General features: G+C 46.9%; 7 protein-coding genes across 7 annotated transcripts; 4 read left to right on the top strand and 3 right to left on the bottom strand.

Annotated features, from left to right (window-relative positions):
• Positions 1–469: 469 nt before the first annotated feature.
• N7496_006272 (uncharacterized protein) lies at positions 470–1,283 on the bottom strand (the record flags this gene model as incomplete). The annotated part of the gene is made up of 5 exons (XM_056699201.1): positions 470–625; positions 722–905; positions 1,002–1,053; positions 1,113–1,199; positions 1,244–1,283. The coding sequence occupies 5 exons, from the start codon at positions 1,281–1,283 to the stop codon at positions 470–472; spliced, it is 519 nt and encodes a 172-aa protein (XP_056554614.1).
• Positions 1,284–5,716: 4,433 nt separating this feature from the next.
• N7496_006271 (DUF3759 domain-containing protein) lies at positions 5,717–6,230 on the top strand (the record flags this gene model as incomplete). The annotated part of the gene is made up of 3 exons (XM_056699200.1): positions 5,717–5,732; positions 5,842–5,988; positions 6,061–6,230. The coding sequence occupies 3 exons, from the start codon at positions 5,717–5,719 to the stop codon at positions 6,228–6,230; spliced, it is 333 nt and encodes a 110-aa protein (XP_056554613.1).
• A 3,042-nt stretch (positions 6,231–9,272) lies between these two features.
• N7496_006270 (DUF3712 domain-containing protein) lies at positions 9,273–10,742 on the top strand (the record flags this gene model as incomplete). The annotated part of the gene is made up of 3 exons (XM_056699199.1): positions 9,273–9,493; positions 9,562–9,986; positions 10,081–10,742. The coding sequence occupies 3 exons, from the start codon at positions 9,273–9,275 to the stop codon at positions 10,740–10,742; spliced, it is 1,308 nt and encodes a 435-aa protein (XP_056554612.1).
• Positions 10,743–10,867: 125 nt separating this feature from the next.
• Positions 10,868–11,965, bottom strand: N7496_006269 (adenosine deaminase family protein; the record flags this gene model as incomplete). The annotated part of the gene is made up of 1 exon (XM_056699198.1): positions 10,868–11,965. The coding sequence occupies one exon, from the start codon at positions 11,963–11,965 to the stop codon at positions 10,868–10,870; it is 1,098 nt and encodes a 365-aa protein (XP_056554611.1).
• A 461-nt stretch (positions 11,966–12,426) lies between these two features.
• Positions 12,427–14,060, top strand: N7496_006268 (uncharacterized protein; the record flags this gene model as incomplete). The annotated part of the gene is made up of 3 exons (XM_056699197.1): positions 12,427–12,615; positions 12,671–12,979; positions 13,035–14,060. The coding sequence occupies 3 exons, from the start codon at positions 12,427–12,429 to the stop codon at positions 14,058–14,060; spliced, it is 1,524 nt and encodes a 507-aa protein (XP_056554610.1).
• A 324-nt stretch (positions 14,061–14,384) lies between these two features.
• Positions 14,385–15,422, top strand: N7496_006267 (F-box protein; the record flags this gene model as incomplete). Its single annotated transcript, XM_056699196.1, has 2 exons — positions 14,385–14,829; positions 14,890–15,422. The coding sequence occupies 2 exons, from the start codon at positions 14,385–14,387 to the stop codon at positions 15,420–15,422; spliced, it is 978 nt and encodes a 325-aa protein (XP_056554609.1).
• Positions 15,423–16,521: 1,099 nt separating this feature from the next.
• On the bottom strand, positions 16,522–17,596 carry N7496_006266 (uncharacterized protein; the record flags this gene model as incomplete). Its single annotated transcript, XM_056699195.1, has 3 exons — positions 16,522–17,132; positions 17,202–17,445; positions 17,528–17,596. 3 exons carry the CDS (start codon positions 17,594–17,596, stop codon positions 16,522–16,524), a joined length of 924 nt encoding a protein of 307 aa, XP_056554608.1.
• Between the last annotated feature and the right edge of the window lie 520 nt (positions 17,597–18,116).

Genomic DNA, 18,116 nt, shown 5'->3' with positions numbered 1-18,116 from the left:
CGCCGATGGCATCACCGGAAGAGTGGATAGAGATTCTGAGTGATACCGGACAGCCCACTGGGCATAGATAAAAGACAGGAACAAGCTGAGAGGAGAAAAAAAGATAGAGATAAAATGTTCACCCTGCGCCCTCTCTTAAATCCATGTTTCTACGTCCCGGAACCGAAACAGAAACGCGCGATAGGGAAGAATAGAGGATGGAGAACAGCCGGAGCGTGTTCTACTTCCCGAGGGAAGGAGATGGCAAGGAATGAGATAAGCAGAGAGGAGGGGAGGTGTGGTGTTGGGGGGGTAAGAGGGTGTGGCAACCCTTGTCGTTTCATTGTAGAGTGGAAGGGCAGTGTAGAGAGAGAGAGAGACATAGTGATAGGGAGTAAAAAATAGTAAGAATGTAAGAGAGTTATTGTAGAAGGGGATGCCAGAAGGAGAGGAGGAAATGGGGACTGGCAGTGATGATGGGAGAACCAATCTATGCCTCGTCCTTGTTCTTCTTCTTGGACTTCTTGCTGGAGGGTTCTTTGGGGATCGTGCTGGTGTGGGTCTGGTGGACGATGAGGCGTGTCCAGCACTCCTCCTTGTCCCACTCGAAGCCGGCGAGGTAGGGCTTCTCTAGTTCGTCATCGGCCTGGGAGGTGTTAGTTAGGGTCGGCGATGGGGAGGAGGAGAGGGAGCGAGAGGGAGAGGAAGAGGGTAAGTGATGAAAGGGTATTATGATGCATACCTTCTTCTTGAATTGCTTGTGGATGGCATCTAGTGCGTCCTTGATCGTGACACCCTTTGAATTCCGGGCGGTGACTTCCAGACCCAGTGGGAAGTGCAGGTCGATCCTCTTGACGGGAGGGTTGACGAGGTGCATCTTGAGGATGTCCTTGTCCTCAATCGTTGATGGTGACGTGTTGAGCTTCCTGAGCGGGAGGTTAGTTGCAGTACAAGGATGAAGGGGTGGGGTGATGGTGGTCGGTTGTGGGAGGGAAGAGGGGTCGGAGTCGGTCATGACTTACCATCCTGTTTTTTGCGTTTCGATGGGGAGAGTGATTTCGATCTTCTTTTCCTCTAGAGGGGGAGGATGGTGAGTGATATGATGTAGTCAGTATATCATAAGGGGAACATACCTAGGTCCTTGATGTTCCATACACCCTCTGCCGTTGATGAGGCACGTCGGTGGCCCTTCTCCTCCTTCTTCTTGGGGGCCTTGACCTCTTTCTCAGAGGGGGCGGGGGTTTCTCGTCGTGTATGGACAGACCGGCGATGGCCGAATCAACCTTGGTGAGAGGGACAGTCATGGTTGGAAGAGGGTTGTTGGATTGTTCAAGAAGAGATTCTTGGTAGATCTGATGATTGATGGGGAGGAAGAAGAGAAGAGAAGAAGAAAGAGAAAGGGGGAACGAAGAGGATAAGAAGGGGAAGAGGAGAGGGGGGCAGAGCAGGTGACCAGGTGCCTGGCTGTTACCAGAAGGGAAAGCGAGAGAGAGAGAGAGGGGGAAGTCCAAGAGTCATGGATGTCATTCCGCGTCCAGCATAAACCCAAATTTGTAGAGGCAAGTACCAAATGTACTCCAAAGTACCTCGAGAGTACCAGCCAAAGGTTACTTTTGGCCCAAAGGCTCTTCTGTCCAAGTACCTGCGGGAACGGGCTCGACCTTGTTTAATGGCCACGGGACTTCGAGGGCAAGCTTTGTGATTCGATTCTCCTGATTCTGTATAGCCTCTCTGAGTTTGAGCCTCAATATCTCTATATCGGTCGACTATAGCTTGAAGTCGTTCAACAGTACATTCGGCACCTTCGGATCACACGAGCAACTGACATCAGGGGGCGATGGATTGGCGCTAGTTCGGACCAATCTGGAGCTGCACCCCGCATTCTACTCCACCTTCGACTTTATTTCAGTGATGATGATGATGATGGTAATTGATCAGCTATCTCAGTAGTGAGCCTATAGAGTAGATATAATTGAGGTAATCCATCTTAGATATAGAATAGTCTCTTCTTTCTCGCTAAATCAATATATCAATTGCCCATCATCTCCAGTGTGGCCTGTTCCATGCACCACGAATAGACGATCACCTGATGTCCTGAGCACACGCGACCTTCGAATCAGACCACGTCCCCAACATGCCATCCCTTTCATCATACGCCCCAGTTCTCAATCTCCAAGTCCATCAACAATTCTATATCTTTTCAATTACAAGCTCACAACTCAAGTAACTGACATACCATCTCCTCCTCTCCATCTCCCAACTCACTTCCCCACATCCACAGCTCATTGGGGGCGGAAGATCGTCTAGGATGGACCAAAGTGGATCCCTCTTTACCCCACGCCGAGCTTCCGTTCGTCAGCCACACAATGGTGATGGTGACATTGCTGGTCATATTGCCTCCCCCCGTCCACCAAGCAATCTCTCCAGGATTATATGAGACAAGTCGTCAAATAAGCACACCGGAGAACCATTTCAACCCATCTTCAATGATCGCAAGACCTCAAAAGATCGGGCCAGGAAGGAGAACAGAATTCCCACTGCCAACACATAAACGCATCATGCGCCCGACCGTGGTCGATCCGTCCAAGGGAGTACGACGTTGGCCTGCACTCTCTCAAAGTTTCCCTCTGCAAGCGAGTATTAAGTCAAGTCTCCAACGCGGAATTCAAGGCCCCCACATACTACCCCAGAAATTCCTGACACATTCTGATGTCTCTCCATTACCCAGAAACAGAACCAAAAAAATGGGAGACACTGGGGCTGACACCGTTTAGCAGCATACTAGCATTCCCCCTAACCCTCGTCAATTCTCCGATTGGATATCATGATTTACTGCCACGAATGGAAAGCTACATCTTGTACGGTCGGCGATTCGCACCGCGCCCCCCATCTTAAGAATTCATACCTGAGCTTCGCATGAGAGATTCAAAAGGCATTATTGTTCTTTCTAGACACCCATAAAGCATGGCTCATGTTTTTATCGAACTAGGACGAGTCCCTATCTCATCGTCATGGGCTCCTATCCCTATATATACAGCCTGCCATGGCACTGTAGTTCTTGTTCTTTCGATAGGCGATTTTGATTCTAGATTCTATTAGAAGTCCTTGATGATGCTGACGGATCTGGGTAAAAGAATTGTAGCAATTGCAAGAAGACTGGCTAAACAGGTGAAATAATGGCCCTTCCTTATTCAAAGGTAATTGGTGGGATCCTATATTTTGGTTTCCTGGTATTAATTCTGTCCTAAGAGGACAGATAATTCGGCCTAGGAGGATATTAGTCTCCCTCCGACCGTCCTTAAATACAGATAGCAAGGGTGTAAATATATCCAGCTACAGTGTGTGGAATGGATGATCGTCGCTCCAAATAGACTTTACTACTGATTGCATCAACAATGGCTAAATGGCAAGGGGTCCATGTGTACAGGCTAATAGTTTGAAGGGCCATTCTAGACTGAAAATTGATCGTTTGATTTGACTTTCCTGATACTCAACAGTGGGTCGAGGATCAGATCGTAGATATTTGTGGTGGGTATGTCCAGCAGATGATCAACCTACTGTAGAACGCCTTCTAGATTCCCCATGTCCATTGCAATGGGGTCTTATCTGCTTTTAGGCTTATCTTCAGGCATATAGCTAAGGCTCCAACTACTAAGCTAAACAATGGCCTAGACTCATATCGTCAATGCAGCGAGAAGCGAGAAGCACAAGGTGAGATTTAAAGCTGCGGATCGCGTTTGCCTTCGTGTTGAGTTCCTTGCCGTGAATAACCTCAATGCCACATACTATCGAGCTATTCTAGGACCTTGAAACCCAACAACAGAGTATTCTTCTTTGGGACTATCGTGATTCGTAGTAAAGTAGGATATCCGTGTCGCTGACATGCGGCGATCCCAATTCTCAATATTGCTAGCTGTAGTTTTCCAAAAAGTCACCTCTGGCAAAAATATCGATTTTTAGGAGGTCCATCGTTTACAACAACGGGAAGAATTGAGCCTCAATAGAGGGGTGTAAGCCGAGTCTGATCAACCGCTAACAAACACTGCACAAAGACCTAGGATCAAGTAGCGCCTGGGGTATCTCAACAGCCTGGATGATTATTCAGCGGGTCCTTGTCTTTCGACCAGATTACCAGAAAGCCTAGAACGCTGAAACCGAGTCTATGATCTTTAGAGTCTTTGAAGCCTGCTCTGTACCTGAGTCTACCCCGCGCCCCTATTTCGATTCCAACCAAGGCGTGGTACGGTATGTATAGCTTAGATCACCAGCCACGAAGTCCAGCCACGACGTATGCGCAAGCCCCTATTAATAGTACGTGCTAAATCTTCGGATCATGATTTGATACATGAGATATTGTATGTACTCATTGCTGCATCATATGTTGCCACTATAGACTCAGATTGGCTGGGATCAATACAGTACAATGGGGGCCGAGGTCGGTGACTTCGATGACATCATCTCGGATCGCTAAATTAAGAGGGTAGCGGGGTAGTCCTCATCCGCTGGAAGTTGTCGACTCTACAGAGCACTCATCCTAGGTATACAATCCAAGTGGCGATAATTGTAGCCTACAGAGAGCTATGAATAGTATATCTCTTAATTGATGAGGAAAGTCAACTCCTGATAGGCATTGCTGAGCGCAACCTGAAACACGGAAACCAGCCAACCGTGGGAGGGGTAGTTGCTGCAACAGTAACCAAGCTTCCGGAGGGCCGCAGGATACATACAGACTGACATGTACAGACATGACGATCCTGCTGCAGAGATCAACTTCTGATTTTTCTCCCCTTCTCTTCCCCCTTTTCTAATCCAGATCCAAAACCGTAGCTATCGCAAGTCCGGAAAATAAAATATGACACACCACTGAGCGGTGTACAACACTTGGTGGGGAGGAGGGTATCCTTGGTCGTACTAGCTACGTATCCTCTTCTCCTCTTCTGGCGGTAGTGAATGCCTATTAGTCCTTATTAGTCGTTAGTGAGACGTTAGCTCTTACGAATTGTTGAATTGGGGATGTATTAAATACATAGCCCTGGTAAATGCCCCACTTAGCCAGGCTACAGTACCGAGCTGGGAGACAGAAAAAAGGGAAAATATGGATCCCAAAGAGGGGTCTGCTTTGGTGGACACAAAAAGACTTGGCTTCTATCGCCAAGCAGTGATCAGAGAGCTTGTCATCTTGGCGGTCAACAACCCTTCTATCCAGATGTTGTGTACTTGTACTTGGTATAGACTCACGACCTCAAACACTAGATACTACTCTCTATCTCTTCACTCCTTAACTCCAACCCGGATGACGCCTTTCACCACCCCGCTTCCCCTAATCTCGGGTCCCGGGGGGTAGCTGAAACCGCGCCACAGTGTGATTGGCGGAGCAGTGGGTTTATTGTAAAAATGGAAAACAAAAACAGAGGCGAAGTCAATCGGTCGGCGCCAATGATATCTGGGAATTTCCTTACTCGCCCCCTCCCTCCACCAGCGAGGATCTCAGCCCTCTCAGGTATCACCCTGTGGAGCGTGGCAGCTCCATGCCCGACTGGGAAAAGTGGCGGCCAATTCGACCGACTTGAACGACTTCAGCCACGTAGGACTCTCTCGTGGAGGGGTGGTCTGGTTATCCACCGCGCGCTATTTAGATCCCCTCCTCTCCCCCTCGTCAGACTCCCCTCCTTTCTTTTCCTCACACACTCTTATCTCTTCCTCTCTATCCTTTGAATAACTCTACAACACCGTCACAATGGGCTGGTTCTCTGGTGAGTCCTTCAATGGCTTGACTACTCAGCCATATCCCCTCCCTCTGTACATCTATACCTGCATCTACAATCTGGAAAATCCTCACTAACCCCTTTTTCTTTTCCCTAGACGACTCTCCTCAATCCAACTCGTACGAGCAGTACAACAACGGCGGTGTCACCCGCGAGCACGAGGCTTCCTTCGCCCACGAGCTGATCGCCGGCGCTGCCTCTTACGAGGCCGCCAAGGCCTACGAGGAGCACTGCGACCGCAACGGTAAGATCGAGCCCGTCCCCTCTTGCTATAAACTATCTTGAACACTTAGTCTAACAACCCTCCCTACTATAGGCCAGCCCCAGAGCCACGAGAAGGCCAAGGAGATCATGGCCGGTCTCGCCGGTGCCTTCATTGACCGTGAGGTCGAGACCCGCGGTCTGGACTTCATTGACCGCGAGCGTGCTAAGCGCCACGCCAATGAGCACATTGAGCAGGTCGAGGAGAGCCGCTTCAACTACTAAGTGCTTTTAACTGAGCGTTGCGTCAATATCCCATATATCAATTGAATGTGACTATGTCGGCTACGTGCCTTGAATGAATCTGGAATTTTCAAGTATTAATATGCTCGGTTGGTGGTGTAGTGCGTAGAAAGATAGATGCTCTATTGCCCGGCTTTGTTCGTATGATCAGCTGGGTGCATTGTTGTCCTGGACATTAGTTCCTATTCCACTAAATCTGGTGCATATACCATTTCAATGGGTCAGGCACGTGGAGATGTGTTCCTGACCCGAACGTGGGTTTGACGTGGCCACGAGTCTGGCAAAGGCCACCACAATGGAACCAGGTCTAGATTCCGACAGAATTAAACGCCGAAACATGATATCCACTTGGCTTTGAGCGGTGTGTTCAGAGGTGAGTGTGACTTGGTCCCCAACGTTCATCTTCCAACGGATCCCTTGACTACGTAGTAACAGGTTGTTTCAACTCATTCTATCTTAAATCATTAGGGCAAGGTATTATCTTATCTCTCTTCACTCAATCAAATACTGAGATTTCATTTTCATTATTGTCCATGGATATAATGGTAAGTATGCTGCTGAGTGCTATTTCATTACACGTGACTCCACCACTGGTAAGGAAATGTTATTTGCGTATCACCGGGTAGCTTACATAATGATTTTAATTTCAAATATTACTTTTTGACAATTTCCCTCAACTTTTTCCTTTTTGATGCATTTTTGCCCCCTTTCAATTAAAATATGGTATTAATTGATATGAATTCAATTTTAATAACTTTGAATTGCTTATTATGATATAAATAATGCAGATTTCTCTATGGTGGTGGCCCAGGACATTTCTTTCAATCTTTCAATTCAAGACTTTTTATCGAGTCTCTTGTCAACAATCTCGATTAATTGAAAGTTAATTAATTACAATCTAATCTTAATCGGATTCAATTCAATTATTTCAGTGTTACAGGCGTTTATTTTAATGATCTGGGGGTTGATATCTTGAATTCCAGTGGTGAGTTGAAATTTAAGTATGAAAGAATGAAAGATTGAATGAATCGATCTCGGGGATGAGCTTCCCCATGGTCTCAAATATTGAAAATCGAAATACTAGTTTGCAATCGACCGATAGTTGTTCAGATTATGGTAACTAGTTTGCGCTAGTAGCGCTAAGCAGAATGTCAACCACTAGGAATTATTTAAGTTGGAATAATTTTGCAATATCGACGTGGAATCCTTGATTAATATGTTCAAAGTGGGCGGAACATTGGACAAGCTCGCCTTATGGATGTGGACGGAGTTGAGAGTGTCGTTTGTATTGACTGCCACCAAAAGTACTCAGTTCTCGATTTGTAGATAGTCCACTTGGACTGTGTAGGCTCTATGTCATGTTCTATCTGACCATACTCTAAATTCATAGCGGGGCCGCCGCAAAATCTCCCAGGTCGCAAAGCCTTTGGTGTAGGGCAAATATACTGAAGTGGCATCGCTTAAGCAGAACATGTCAAGTCTCAGTCCGGAAAGCCTATATGGGTCAGAATTTTATTTTCGCTTGCTTCATTTACCTTCTTGTTCTCGAGATATTTCGTTGACTTTTCAAGTCATTCGGAGAAGGAGATTGTAATCTGTCGACCGCGAGAATTCTAGAATCAGTGAAATCCTCAATATGTTCGCCGAGGAGAAGATATCTTGTCAGAAAGCCCGAGAAATCGCCCATACAAAGAAGATATATAGCATGTAAATTGACGCTCGACCGCTAACTTGCGAAAAGGTTGACCTGGGGCGAAGATCCTCTTCTTTATCAGTTGTAAAGGCTATATGGTCTGGTCCGATGACATGTGCTAACTGTTTTAATGAATACCCTTCCCTGTCATTGTGGATCTTCTAGCGCACCGCTCTAACCAGCTCAGTCCTGTGGATCATCTTTGACTAACTTAGTTCTTGCCATTTCGGATCCTTTGCTTTGAATAAGTCAGCCAAGATTGGTCAACATCTCTCAATGTTTGTCAATAATAGCCGCATCTCAGTATCCTCTACGGGGTAAAAGATTGTCAAGATTATGGAATTTACCAGATGCTACGCTTAAGTCTTCATTGTCATTTCGACTTCCAAATAATGGACAGTTTGACAGATCAAACCACACTGATTGGGCAGCTTGTAGAGCTGGCTCTTTGGCCGCTGCGAACATGGGGGGTCAGGTGCTTCGTCGGCGTAAGGGCCGAGGTCTTTTGACGATCGGTGAAATATAGCATGCAAGAGACTGTTGCATTGGCGATTTAATCCTAGTCTTTAAAAAAATTTGACTAAAGGTGCATCGAGCTTTTTACCATGCTAGCTGGGTATTCAAGGAGAGGATTTGAAAGCTGTCATCTTGATGTGGAAATGAGGCATGCGATGTCATTGAACCGATCTTCCAACAAACCTACCATGATCTAGTCACTGATTAAATAGAAACTAAGACACCTCGACAGTCTAGTCTTTCCCTACATTTGAGATGTTCTCATAATATGACATCGATAGAAGTATACCCCGCATAACTCACGCAAGCCCCAAGAAGTCTGTGCGTAGGGGCGAACGAATCACAGAGATCAGTTCCTGCAACAATGCGATAGCTTAACGGAATATCACAAGCAATTGAATTTATGCGTCAAAATACCCGAAGAACCGAGGAGATAACGCTGATAATCTAGCATGGACCTCTCTGAGCCTCGACTTTTTCCGGGATAGAGTTCCTGAGCGGGTGCCTGCCTTGAAGTTGCTCTTCCTTTCACCTTCTAAACACCCCCGCATCCCCGCAATATAATGCAGATCGTGAATTTACTATGGGGAACCCCACTGAATTAGCGATCCGCTCTCCACCTTCCTGATCTAGACTTGCACTGTACCTGTGCACCTGAATATGTCCTCGGCGTTTTTGCTTTTGGAGGAATACCAAGATTCTTGTGTTACCTACCCAATGCAGCCATTTCACATGAGCTAGACGAGCCCCTTTTTAAATAGGGGTCCCTGCCGAGCTTCGCTGTTTTCATTCAAGCATACCAGCCGTCCAGGAATATGCCGAAAACGCCGAAGGATTTCGTGATAGGAGCCCACCGTGGACCATTGTTCTCACGAGAAGAAGAGGATGAAGGGCTCACCAAAACTGAGTCTGCTGGTGGTCTCTCCCTGACCAAAACACCAACTCGCGGCGAAAAGTGGCGCCGTCACTGGCGTCGTTTCTGGCTCGTCTATCTTGTCGGCAATGTGATTTTTCTTGCAATCTTTCTTCCAATCTTGTAAGTCCCAAAGGCCTGCGTGTTTAAGCCGTGCTATCTCTAACGACTATCGTTTAACCGCTTTATAGCTTCCTAGTTGTTATCCCTGCCGTGGCACAACTAGTAGTAAACAAGTCAGACCTATGGCTTGTCAATGCGCAAGTCGTACAGCCAAAGAATGATTCTGTGATCCTAACTCTACAAGCGAACGTGGACTTGAAACTTGCGCTTCCTGTTCGTATTGAGCCGGTGACACTTAATCTCTTTGAGCGAGAGTATGGCCATGATAGTCCATATGCCGCAGTTGACATTCCGGGTCAAACGATCAAAGGCAACTACACCCTTGGGGTTTCTGATCAGTTCACACCGCTACCAAATATGACGGTCTGGGAGAAATTCGTGAAGCAAGTTGTTTTCCAGGAGACGACCTCACTAGCCATGTATGGCAAAATGACTGCTTATTTGGGCGTGCTCAAGTGCCATGTCACGATGGACAAGAACGTTGTCGCACCAAGTAAGTCTAGCCCTCTAGTCGCCATTGAGTTTCAATTTGATAATTCCCTTCTTGGTTTCGTTATACTTTTAAATCCATTGCTGACGACTTTTAGCCTTGAACAAGTTCGCAGGTTTCGCCATGTCCGACTCCACACTACTCCTTCCTGCGAGAAGCGACGGCACAAACCTCATCGGAAACATCACACTCCCCAATCCCACCGTCTTACACTTCGAAGTCGGTACTCTAAACCTGGATATCAAGATTGGTGACATTCTCATCGGGAATGTCTCTATCGAGGGAGTGACCCTAGTACCAGGAGATAACAAATATCCACTTACCGGAGTTATCGACCTGAAGACTATAATTTCAAATCTGGGAGCCGTCCTCAAAGCAGAAGCTTCTGCTCTTACAACCGGAAATCTCAGTCTAAATGCAACCACATCGTCAGTCGTTTGGAATGGTACCGTGGTTAAATATTACACCGACGTCTTGCGCCAGCTCACTCTCACTGCGGATATTGGCCTTGGCGATACCTTGAAGAATACGTTGAAGAACTTTGCGAGCGGCAAGAATCTGACTGGAATTTTGTCCAGCATTACTGGGAACACCAACAGTTCTGGTACTTCACTTGACCGTCGCGATGAAAACGATGGCAAAGCAAGATTTGACTTGGCGCAGCTTCTCAAAGAGGATCACGATGTGCAAGAAGCCTTCCAGGATGTGAGCCCGGAAAGGCGAGACGGCATTATTGATTCTTTGATTGCGATGTATTGAATGCTTAATGCTACCCCTTAATGACCCTATTAATGAAGATATACCTTGATATCATGTCGCCTCGATGAACTAATACAATGTAGAGAAATGACTCCGTTAAACGGGAAATGAATTTCAAGGCCCATCTATTCGAGGACATCCATCCCATCTAGTTCTTTATAGATAGCGCTCTTCACATTCCCCTCGGCCCAACACATATCCACCGCATTCCTTGCTAACTGCACCATTTCAGCTTTACTAAACTTGCAGTATGTGTACACTTTCTGCATATTCCCATCAATCCAAACATCATGCATCAAAGTTGGATCGTCACTGTTGATACAAATCTTCACTCCTCTGTCGCGCAATCGTCGAATCTTGGGAAACAGAACATCTGTCGCCGTTCTCCGGTGATACGCATGAGGACACAAAGTCAAACCAATCTTCCTATCAACCAGACCTTGCCATAACTCCTCTTTGTCCTCGGCATCAAGCCCATGATCAATGCGCTCTGAGCCCCGGCCATCGCACACCTGAAAGATGGCTTCATGCATATGGTCATGCGTGTCCTTTTGTCCAAAATCACAATGCATTGTGACATGCAGGCCATCCGCTTTTGCAAGGGCATAGCCCTCTTCGAACAACATGGGAGGTCGTTCGTAGGCATTGCTGGCGAGACCAACGGCATGGAAAAGCCCCTTGCCTCCCTCGACGGTACCAGCGGCCCAAGGCCTTGCTTCGACATATGCAGCCAGCCCTTTTTTAACAGGCTCGTCACGGAGGAAACACAAAATCCAGCGCGAGCGCACACCAAATTGCCTTGCTGCATCGTGTTGCGCGCGCAGATACCCGTCTAGAACCGCGGTCGCTGCAACGCCTCGACGGGTATGTGCTTGAATATCGAAGAACGGTTCAGCGTAACGCACATTCATCTCTGCACAGCGACGAAGATATGCCATTGCTAGATCATAAAAGTCCTGCTCTGTGCGAAGGACTTCACATCCTGCAAAATACGCCTCGAGAAAGGTTGGAATACCGGGTTGACAACCATTTAGCTCGGGCCGATGATTCAATGTCACTGCATAGGAAGCCTTGAGGTCTTCGAATGTCGCATATGGTAGAGTGATATTGTTTCGATGCGCTAGTTCCCATCGGAGAGCTGGCGTGAGTGTTCCCTCAATGTGAACATGGAGTTCCACCTTGGGCAAGGCTGCTATGAAGGGGCTGATAGCTAAGCCGTTCATGATCGGTGGAAGGAACGGTGTCGACCAAGCTGAAATCAGAGAATTCTCAGGAAAATAAAAGATAGTGAGAGCGGAACTTGTCCTAGACAAGTAACTTTGAAGGATTGCCGAGGCTTTTAGTGTCAAAAATGAGGAGGTTCTAGTTCGAAAATGTCGGCAGATCCCGACAGTTCTTGGAGAAACTCACCAGCCACGGGAATAGCTTCCTGTTAGAGTAGTTTAACTAATTTAGCCTTATGGGGTAGGCTTCAACTACTGACTTTTCATCCAATAAACGGTTCATCCAACGCTGCCATAACAGCGATAAGGTGCAAAGGGCGCGCGGAGCTCGGCCGAACCAATGGAAGTGCGGGGAAAGATAAGACAGGGATGGACATCTTGAGATTAATACACAGCATTTGACCACCTTCTTCGTTCCCTTCGCAAATTCGCCTGTGAAACGTTTCCAGCAGTTTGAAACCATGGCAGAGTCGAGCGCTACTGTCGATGCCTCCACGGTGGAGCAGGGGACTGACATGGCCATGGCGAAGCGAGTGTTGCGCAAGATCGACATGCGACTCATTCCCTTGTTATTTTTCACCTATATGCTCAACTTTATGGACAAGACGATTTTGTCGAGTGCTTCGGTCTTTGGTCTAACCGAAGACACGGTAAGATTCCCATACAAGAAGTAAAGCTTGGTTGCTAACTGTGTTGGTGTATCAGGGCCTGGTGGGGCAGCAGTATAGCTGGGTTTCTTCAATCTTCTACTTTGGATATTTGGGATGGGCATATCCCACCACGCTGCTTATTGCTCGCCTACCGACTGCTAAATATTTGACTGCCAACACACTGTTCTGGGGCGCTGTGGTAGCTCTCACTGCGGCATGCACCAACTTCGGTGGCCTCATGACGGTTCGTTTCCTCCTGGGAGTCGCCGAGGCAACTATTACTCCGGCATTTATGTTTATTACATCGACGTGGTACACGCGTGATGAGATCCCCACGAGAACGGGCATGTGGTTTGCTGGCAACGTAAGTGTCGCTCGGTCTCGTCAAGCTCGTGCCGTAAACTAATTTTTCCGTCCAGAGTGTTGGAGGCATCGCTGCCAGCCTTATTGCGTATGGATTGGGACATGTCGATGACCATGTCAGGCCATGGAGATGGATGTTTATTGTCCTCGGCATATTGACCTTCCTCTGGGGATTCGCTATCTGGATGTTCCTCCCAGATTCTATCTCGACAGCAAAGTTTCTCACAGAAGAGGAGCGTCAATTCGCAGCTAACCGAGCTGTTATCGCTGGAACAGGAGCAACAGAGAAGACTGCATGGAAATGGGATCAGGTGGTTGAATGCCTCCTGGATCCCAAGACCTGGCTCATTTTCGGACTGGAAATTTTGACGCAAATTCCAAATGGAGGCACCCAAAACTTTGCCAACCTCGTGATAAAGTCCTTTGGATTTACTAGTCTCCAGTCTACACTGATCACTATTCCTTATTCGCTGATTACAGTGACTGCAATCACTGGCTCCGGCTGGCTTGCTGGTCGTTTCCGCCAAATGAACTGCCTGCTGATCATTGTGGTCATCCTTCCATGCGTGATTGGCAGTGCGATCATTTATTCCCGTGCCCACGTTGTGCTGGGAGTTCAACTCTTCGGCTACTTCCTGCTTTCAACTGGTCCTGCCGCGATGCCTCTCGCAATGTCGCTTGTGCAAGCGAATTATCGCGGAGTGACGAAGAAAATGACCATGACGGCTTTGCTCTTCCTCGCATACTGCGCAGGAAACATTTCGGGCCCCCAATTTTTCCTCAGTCGTGAAGCCCCAACATACGATACCGCATTCCGCACCATTATGATCTGCTATGCGTTGGCCGTTCTTCTCGCCCTGTGTCTACGATTCTACTTGCAATGGATGAACGCTCGCCGCGTGCGAGTTGAGGGCTTCGAGGGAAGTGCAGGAAATGCAGGAGCAGTCGGTGGTGGTAAGGTCTTGGACGTCGATCCAAACGCGAAGAATGTTGGGCAGATGGTTAACCAGGTTCAATTGGTATCAAATGACTATGAAGATGTCACGGATTGGAAAACACCAGGGTTTAGGTATCGATTCTGATTTAAGAGGGGATGGCTCGAATGAGTACTACAGTTCCACGGACTTTTTTTTCGAGGCTTCGAATTTATTGAGCGTTGCTGTGATAACAAAATCTATTAAAAGCGAAAATACCGAAATACCTTGGATTTCATCAGGCGCTTAAAAGGCATCAATGCCCACCTGCCAAGCCGCGCTAGACTGTATGAAAAATTGGAGCATGTTGTTTTTAGCGTCGTGACTCATTGCTCTACCTACGAATTACCTATGAACCTATCGACTCACTTTCACATTGTCCATCTCTTGTCAAATCATTGATCTGCACAAGAAAGCTTACTAAATTTCACGATGGAAAGGTGCATACTGTTGAGGCTCCCTAACGAGCTTTTGGTGACTCTGATAGAGTACGTCGATACGCCCAGCTATGTGGCATTGGCACAAACATGCCGTGCCCTTAATATCTTGACAACACCGTATCTCTACAAAAATGCAAACATCCAACTCGGCAAAAGCAATGAATTTGTCCGGACAGTCAAAACAAAATACGCCGATTTAGTCCGTCACGTTTCAGTCGTGATCGAAGATGACCAATTCAATATTTCTCCTTGCCGAATTGTACCATGTCTCGAACAACTAGAGAATCTGCAGACTCTCAAGCTAGCTGGTGGCTACTGGATGTGGGACGACGAATCCGAGAATTGGTCTACCCTCGAAGATTTGCTCTGGGAATATTTTGAAAGGGCGAGCCTAAAACAACCTGCGGAATCGAGGCTTTCCAGGAGTCTAAGATCATGTAAGGAATTGATACCTAGAAAGAAATGCTGAACAAAAAAGCTAAGAATTTGTCTATTAGTGACACTTGACCGTGTTGAAGGCAATGGACAAGCAGCCTTTCTTGAAGGCTCGTGCATCTTCATCATTCCGCAACTTCATGATCTCACATTACGAGGTTTTCTGTTGGAGGAAGCAGATGCTGAGGTTGACGTGCAATTCGAACGTCAGACGGAGCTGAAATTCTTGCGTATCGAGCGTAGCTTTGTGAGATTTCCGGCTTTAAGGAAGGCCTTGCTTGCTCCGCGTGCATTACGCTATCTCAGTATTTGCCATGTAGATTGTTACAGGCACCATGAGATCAAGGACGGGAAAATAAACCACGCAACAGTGGCTGAGTTTGTGGATGCATTGTTACCGCAACGCGAATCACTCGAAGAGATCAAACTTGTCGTTGATGAGGATGATAATGATGTGTATAATCCAGAGGTTTCAACGATCAACGATCCGAGCTTCCGTACATATGCGACGCAGCTTCCGGCACTGAAGCGCTGGCTGGGGTGTGATCAGTTCACGTTGAAGGACTATCTGGATCCATGGCGAAGTTATGAATGAATGGGCTGAATCAGACCATCTGGGTCGTTCCTGCCGTACATATCGCAAGGAAGGGGTTGCAGGTGAGAGAAAGGCAAACTTGATCGACTAGGCCAAAATTTTCGAATGTTTTGATGATGATACTCTCATCAAAAGAGCAAATATCACATCTACGCTCACGCCCAGGCTTCCGAGGAGCGAAAGTGCCTGTGAGGGCCCTTTTGCCGCTGAAATTTCTGGGCCTTTAGTTTTCTCTCTGAACGTCGTTCTTAGTTTTGGTTTCGAGGTTTAAACCCCCGAAGCTCGTCACTAAAACAGCATCTTCCAAGTTGTCTCTAAGAAGTCGTCTGGGGTATCAGGTTAACTCTTTGATCAAGTCTCGAAAGCGTGTCATGGTTCCTATAGCTAGGTAACTACTTGTCTGTGTCAATGCCTTTTCTTCTTTCTCGCCATTCTTGCAGTGAAGTGGCCTCCCATCGGCTTGGTCTTATCTGTTGTAGACCAAGTATCCTACCTGTTCCGTCGGCCAGAAGGTTTTTGTTTCAGATAGCGATGGTTATATAGCCATGTCCTGCTTCTCTGTTTTCCTTCTGGTCCAGAGATCTCAAGATTACTAAATTGACAAGATTTGTTCTCTCCTGCTTACTTCCTTTGTGGAGAAATTTCGTCAGCTATTATTTGAAAGACTGTCCAGACCTATGAAGACTCAGAAGCTTCGGTTTGTCTGAATGTGTCTCTCTTGCCATATGCGATCGTACGTATAAGATTATTGTGGGTCCAGTAGGTTTAGATCTTCCGTAGAGTTATTTTTCCTGAATCTGCGGTCATGTATCTTTTGTGGCATGGATTCCATGGCTCGGTGCACGGTGGATTTGCCTGTTCCAGGACCAACTATGGTGCATGCAAGAGCCTTCTTGATTAGCGCGATGACAGTCTGACTGGTCGTTCCTACCATCAGCGCTATGGATGGCTTTGTTCAGTCATTATTCCAGGGATCCAATCCTTTTATCATGATAACTAGTTGATATTTGTGCGTCGCACAGAAACATATCAAGTGCGACATTCCTAATTCTATTATTTTACCAGTCCTAGAAAAACATAGAAACCTTTTCCTGAGATTCTATACATCTTGACCCCCTCCATACCAAAGCCGACCCCTCCGTATCACAAGTCTCCCATCCTGCCCAACAACCCATTCACCTTCTTTCGGATAGCTACCGTCAGCCTGTGGCCAATACTGGCTCGCCAAGATTTCATTGATATGACCAATCTTATCAATCAGCACTTTGACTCGAGAAGGATCGATCACTTCTCCACCTTCTGCTTTATCAATAAGAAATCCGTCATGATTGATAAATCGTGCGATGGTAACATGAGCTGACGGAACGATATAGCGCGAAGCAACAGGGAGATCTGTTTGTCGAACCAAGTCGAAGATGTCGCGGCGAAGGTGATGATATGAGTATTGATCATCATTGCCCTCGGAGATCCTGGCTGGGCCTTCGCCTGCAGCAGGAACGAAGCTAAGAGCAAGTGCAGCGGAGTCAAAGCTCACCATGGGCTTCAAGAGTCGGGTTCGATGTTTGAGGGGATATCCAGAAATATCTGCCTCGGTGACATTCTTTGAGGATTTCAAGGTTTGGACAAGTTCTTCAATCTGGTCCCTAGTCAAAGAATGGGCCACTTCCAGGACAGTGGTGTGAAGATTTCCAGGTGGCATCATCCAAAGAGCTATTGGTGTCTAATTAGTAACCCTGCGTCGAGATCAGAGCTACAAAGGCGTCTCCATGATCTACTTACACGGAGCAACATCCTTCAATTCACTTTGAACAAATGCGATCAAGCGTCGGATATGAGGAGGGGGTCTGGCCCAGATGACGAGGCAGTTGCGAGGATCGACATATCCTTCTTCTTTTGCAGGCCCATCAAGCCGGCGCAGAATCTCGTCTACAGACCAACCGGGGAAGTCTTCGTCTAGAATCTTCTCCTTTTGTTGCGCATTCCGATTCGTGCGATGAGTTTCATATCGCGATTGCAATTGAGCCTTTCAAATCAGGATCAGATGAGTATCAAGCGCCAGTCATGATGAAATTCTTCAATAGCTTCGAATAAAGAACAAAGCTTACCGGATCATCGTTTGACTCTGCGATCAACACCTGGAAGGGGTTGTCTGGGGATATCGATAGAGTAGTCATCTTGACTCTAGACCTTATGTCTCTGGGGTAGCTTGTCAAATCTGGACCCTAATCCGATGTTATACTTCTAATGCCAAGCTTAATTTCCCGGTATACGCAAACTGACTCACGTTGCGGGTCTCAACCACTGTTAATGTTCGGTTAGAGCTCAAAAATAGCCTACATAGCCACCCCCTGGTGGGGATGCTTACCAATCTTGCACCAACTTCCAACATCACAGGGCGTATACTATTGTAGCGAGCTCCACTTCAAAGAACCCCCATGGGGAGTCATATATAGCAAGTTAGCAACGAAGATTGAGACTCCAGAAATCAATTACTAAGCCTGATGAACTGCCCACATCCATGGGATTTTTGTGTTTCAATTTTTGAGAATGGTACTCTACAATATGACTCACTTCCAGGGACTATTGCTTTATCGATTATATCGAGATACTAACTTGAATTTTTCCTAGTTAGGATTAGGGATAGTTATTCTTACGCTGTAATAAGCGTTGGGGTTTTTCGCCGTCACCCCGATG

Source organism: Penicillium cataractarum (assembly GCF_028827025.1).
Source record: "Penicillium cataractarum strain IBT 29864 chromosome Unknown utg000005l, whole genome shotgun sequence".
Lineage (NCBI taxonomy): Eukaryota > Fungi > Ascomycota > Eurotiomycetes > Eurotiales > Aspergillaceae > Penicillium > Penicillium cataractarum.
This window is presented reverse-complemented; position numbering and strand designations above follow the sequence as displayed.